This window comes from Asparagus officinalis, chromosome 10 (genome assembly GCF_001876935.1).
Source record: "Asparagus officinalis chromosome 10, Aspof.V1, whole genome shotgun sequence".
NCBI classification, from domain to species: domain Eukaryota; kingdom Viridiplantae; phylum Streptophyta; class Magnoliopsida; order Asparagales; family Asparagaceae; genus Asparagus; species Asparagus officinalis.
In genome coordinates, this window is record NC_033803.1 from 16,056,288 (window position 1) to 16,059,781 (window position 3,494).

Sequence of the window (3,494 nt, forward strand, 5' to 3'; positions counted from 1 at the left end):
AGAGTGTACTGAATAAAAAAGTTCAGGGGACTAATGACCTCTCCCCAAAAATTCATGGAGGTTTTTTTGAAAATCCTAAGTAGTGCTAAATATGTAGTTTCCCAAAAATACCAAATAAGATACTAACACAATACATGATTGGAACAAAATTGCTTTAGATAAAAATAAAACCTCAACTATTGGATTGTTAGTTAGATAACAACAAAAATAAAGAACCAGTGTTGGACGGTATAGGCTTATATACATCTTCATAGTCTTTAAAAAAAAGAAGTTATACGTCGAGATATTTGCATTTAGGAAGTAGGACCCTCGGTAAAGTGACTCTTTCAAAATCTGACGATCGGGTCCACCAAATGTAGGTTAATTTTAAAAAGAACATTTGATTGGTTAAAAAATCCTACGCTAATGGCCCGTTTGAATAATAGAAGTATTGGAAGTAAGAAGTAAGTTGCGGAAGTAACTTCCAAATCTATGAAATAGGAAGTAGCGGAAATAGCATTTTTTTTGTTTGTTTCATATATTTTTAGAAGTAATAGAAGTAGAACTTCTTCCTCTTCATTTACTTTTTTTGTTTGGATAATATTTGGAAATATTACTATGAAGTAATTAATACATGTTGCTTCCATTTTATTCTTGTTTGGATTGTCATTGAAATAGAAATAGAAGTATTATAACACACAGTATTCTTGCTGCAATGATATTGAAACATAATTGATTGTTTGCTGCCGCAATTGTCGGAGACTCGCAGTACAATTTTGCTACTATATATGGCAAAATTTGATAATGAAATATGATTTTTCTAACGGGTGCCTATAGACACTTACTAGAGGATGATTATCTATCAGATTTTGCAAGCTTTATACTTTCTTTTAAAGCATCACATATATTTCTACTATACATGTATCATACTGTTTTTTTCTTATTATTGTCTTTATTTCTAATTTATGAATTTTCATTAAAAACAATATTTCCAATTTATGAAGGGAAAAAAAATCTTTTATATATGTCACATGTTCAACAGAAAAGTATGTGGTTCATCAATTTCAATAACAATATTTTTTATATCTACGAAAGCAAAAAATGCATGAACGGCATTCATCAATTTTAATAATAATATTTTTTATATCTACGAAAGCAAAAAATGCATGAACGGCATCACTGTCATAATTTTTTAAAATATTTATAAAAAAGATTTTATGATTACATATCAACTTCCGCCGTAATTATGATTTTTGAGAATCTTTTTTCTTTCGTGGACCCCACCCTACATCAACTTCCGCCGTGTTTCAGTGCATTTGAAGACGGAAAAATATCAAGGAAATAGAGGTGCCACGTAGACGCCACGTCAGCTTTCAACGAAGTAGCGGAAGTAGTTTTTACAAAGAAACAAACATACATTTTTGCCAAGAAGTAGCAGAAGTAGCCTCTACTTCCTCTACTTCTGCTATTTCATAGTTACTTCTGTACAAACAAACGGGCCCTAAGTAGAAGATGGAAGGCATGTTAAATCGTTCGATTTTTTGGTATAGTTATGATATTTCTCTGCCTACCATTGGTTTTTCAACTGTTCGCATCAACCAATCATGATTTTATTTTGAATAAAATTACAACCAAAAAAAAAATCACAAGGTACTACTATGGTGACTAGGGGTGCTAAACTGTATCCGTATCCGAGGAAATATTCATAACTGTATTCGTTAGGATACAGATATGATTACTCAAATCTATAACCGATAGAATATGGTTACTGATATGGTTTTGTAGTGAAATATCCGTATATGTATCCGAGATATCCGAATACATATTGGTCATACTCTTACGATAGTTTCAATTCTTAGATTATGGATTTGTGGTTAATTTTGATGATCAAGATGTCTAATCTTAGCTTTTCAATCATAATGAACATATTAATGAACTCTTTTGTATCACATGACTATATTTTTCTAAATACTATCTAGTTTTCTCATATCCTTTTTGTATCCGGGTACATATCCGTTTATATATCCGCATTTATATCCGTAACTGTATCCAATTTTGGCAGATATGGATATAAATTTTTCTTACCGATGTATATCTGTATCTGTATCCGTATCTGAGATGGGTAAGCGGATATGGATATGGTAAGTGTCATATCCGAGTCGTATCCGCTCCTTTAACACCCCTAGTGGTGACCCTATAAATTAAGCAAATAACTTTGAAGCTATTTCTACCCTTTTCAACAAAAATAATATATGGGAAAAGCGATTGAAATTGCCCCGGTATTCAATGGTCAAGAGAGCAACTCCAACCTCCTCTTTCGGAGGTCACAATCCCACCTAACAAACTCAAAACTCTATTCACCAAGATAAAAATAAATAAATAAAATAAAATAAAATTACCATATCAAGGAAAAAAAAATATAAACAAAACAAATGGCTAAGAAAATGAACACAAGCGCAAGAACTTTCTTCTCCTACCCTTCGTTCCCCTCCTCGCCGACAGCCGGTGGGGCCATTGGCCTTATGAATGACGAGGAGGCGACCGGGGGCCGCTCTTCTAGAGGCCTCGCCAGAATCTGACGTGGCAAGAATGCTTGGCTCCCAAAGTGGTGGATTCTTAGAAGAATTTCTTATAATTTCAGGATTAATAGCGGTGCAAGTAACTAGTGCCATTTATATGGTGATGTTAACTCCAATTCTTGCAAGCGGAGTCAGGCCTCTATTTCTCATTATTTTTGCTTGTATGGCCACTTGCATCTTTGTGTTGCCATTTGCGATTGCAATTGAAAGGTAAGTTGAATATGATTAAATGATTGGAAGAATTGGAGACTCTCTGATTATCACCTAATTAGAGAGGATCTAAATCCCATTATTACTGAGCTTTCTTGTTATCTTTTAGCATAATTATTTGTGTCCTTGAGCTTGTTCACAATTTTTTATTTGTAGGAAGAAATGGCCATCAAAATTGAGTATCAAATTGGTGGCTCAAATTCTGTTGATAGCGCTATCAGGGTAAGTGAATTCATTCTTCGACTTAAACAATTAATTTTGTAAGTTTCTTCATATTGATTGAGAATAATAAATTTTTTTTTCTTTAGCAATGATCTTAATTCAATCTTGAGGCTTAAACGTCACATATTCTTGCTCATAATCTACCTTTATCAAGGCGTCAAAAGTTAATATTATTGAACTACGCATCGCTATTTTGTGTCTCCCTTCTTCTCTTTTTCTAAGTTTAGTTTATTTTCATCAATTATTTGACACTGCAAATACATATTATGTGTATCATGGCGCAATTTATTCATATTGCAATTGATGTATATGAAGAATAAAAAAAAAGTTATTTCATTGAGTTACAATTATCGAAATCAGGTTAGAAACTTGCACATCCCGTCAAGTTATATTAGAGAAAAATGCATACAAGTTTACAACTCATTTTACAAATTGGGTTGTCCACTAATGTTAATAGTTTTTAGATCCACCCTAGTTTTCGCTGTTAGAATATAAATAGATAAT

General features: G+C 32.6%; 1 protein-coding gene across 1 annotated transcript; it reads left to right on the forward strand.

Annotated features, from left to right (window-relative positions):
* On the forward strand, nt 2,424–3,006 carry LOC109824928 (WAT1-related protein At5g47470-like). The gene is made up of 2 exons (XM_020391555.1): nt 2,424–2,768; nt 2,925–3,006. The coding sequence occupies exons 1-2, from the start codon at nt 2,506–2,508 to the stop codon at nt 2,992–2,994; spliced, it is 333 nt and encodes a 110-aa protein (XP_020247144.1). The 5' UTR covers nt 2,424–2,505; the 3' UTR covers nt 2,995–3,006.

What these genes read in the sequence shown, in the direction of transcription:
- LOC109824928 (XM_020391555.1), top strand. Translation starts at nt 2,506, where the DNA reads ATGACGAGGAGGCGACCGGGGGCCGCTCTTCTAGAGGCCTCGCCAGAA. An exon ending in TTTGCGATTGCAATTGAAAG is followed by an intron (nt 2,769 to 2,924) that starts GTAAGTTGAATA and finishes TTTTATTTGTAG; the next exon opens with GAAGAAATGGCCATCAAAAT.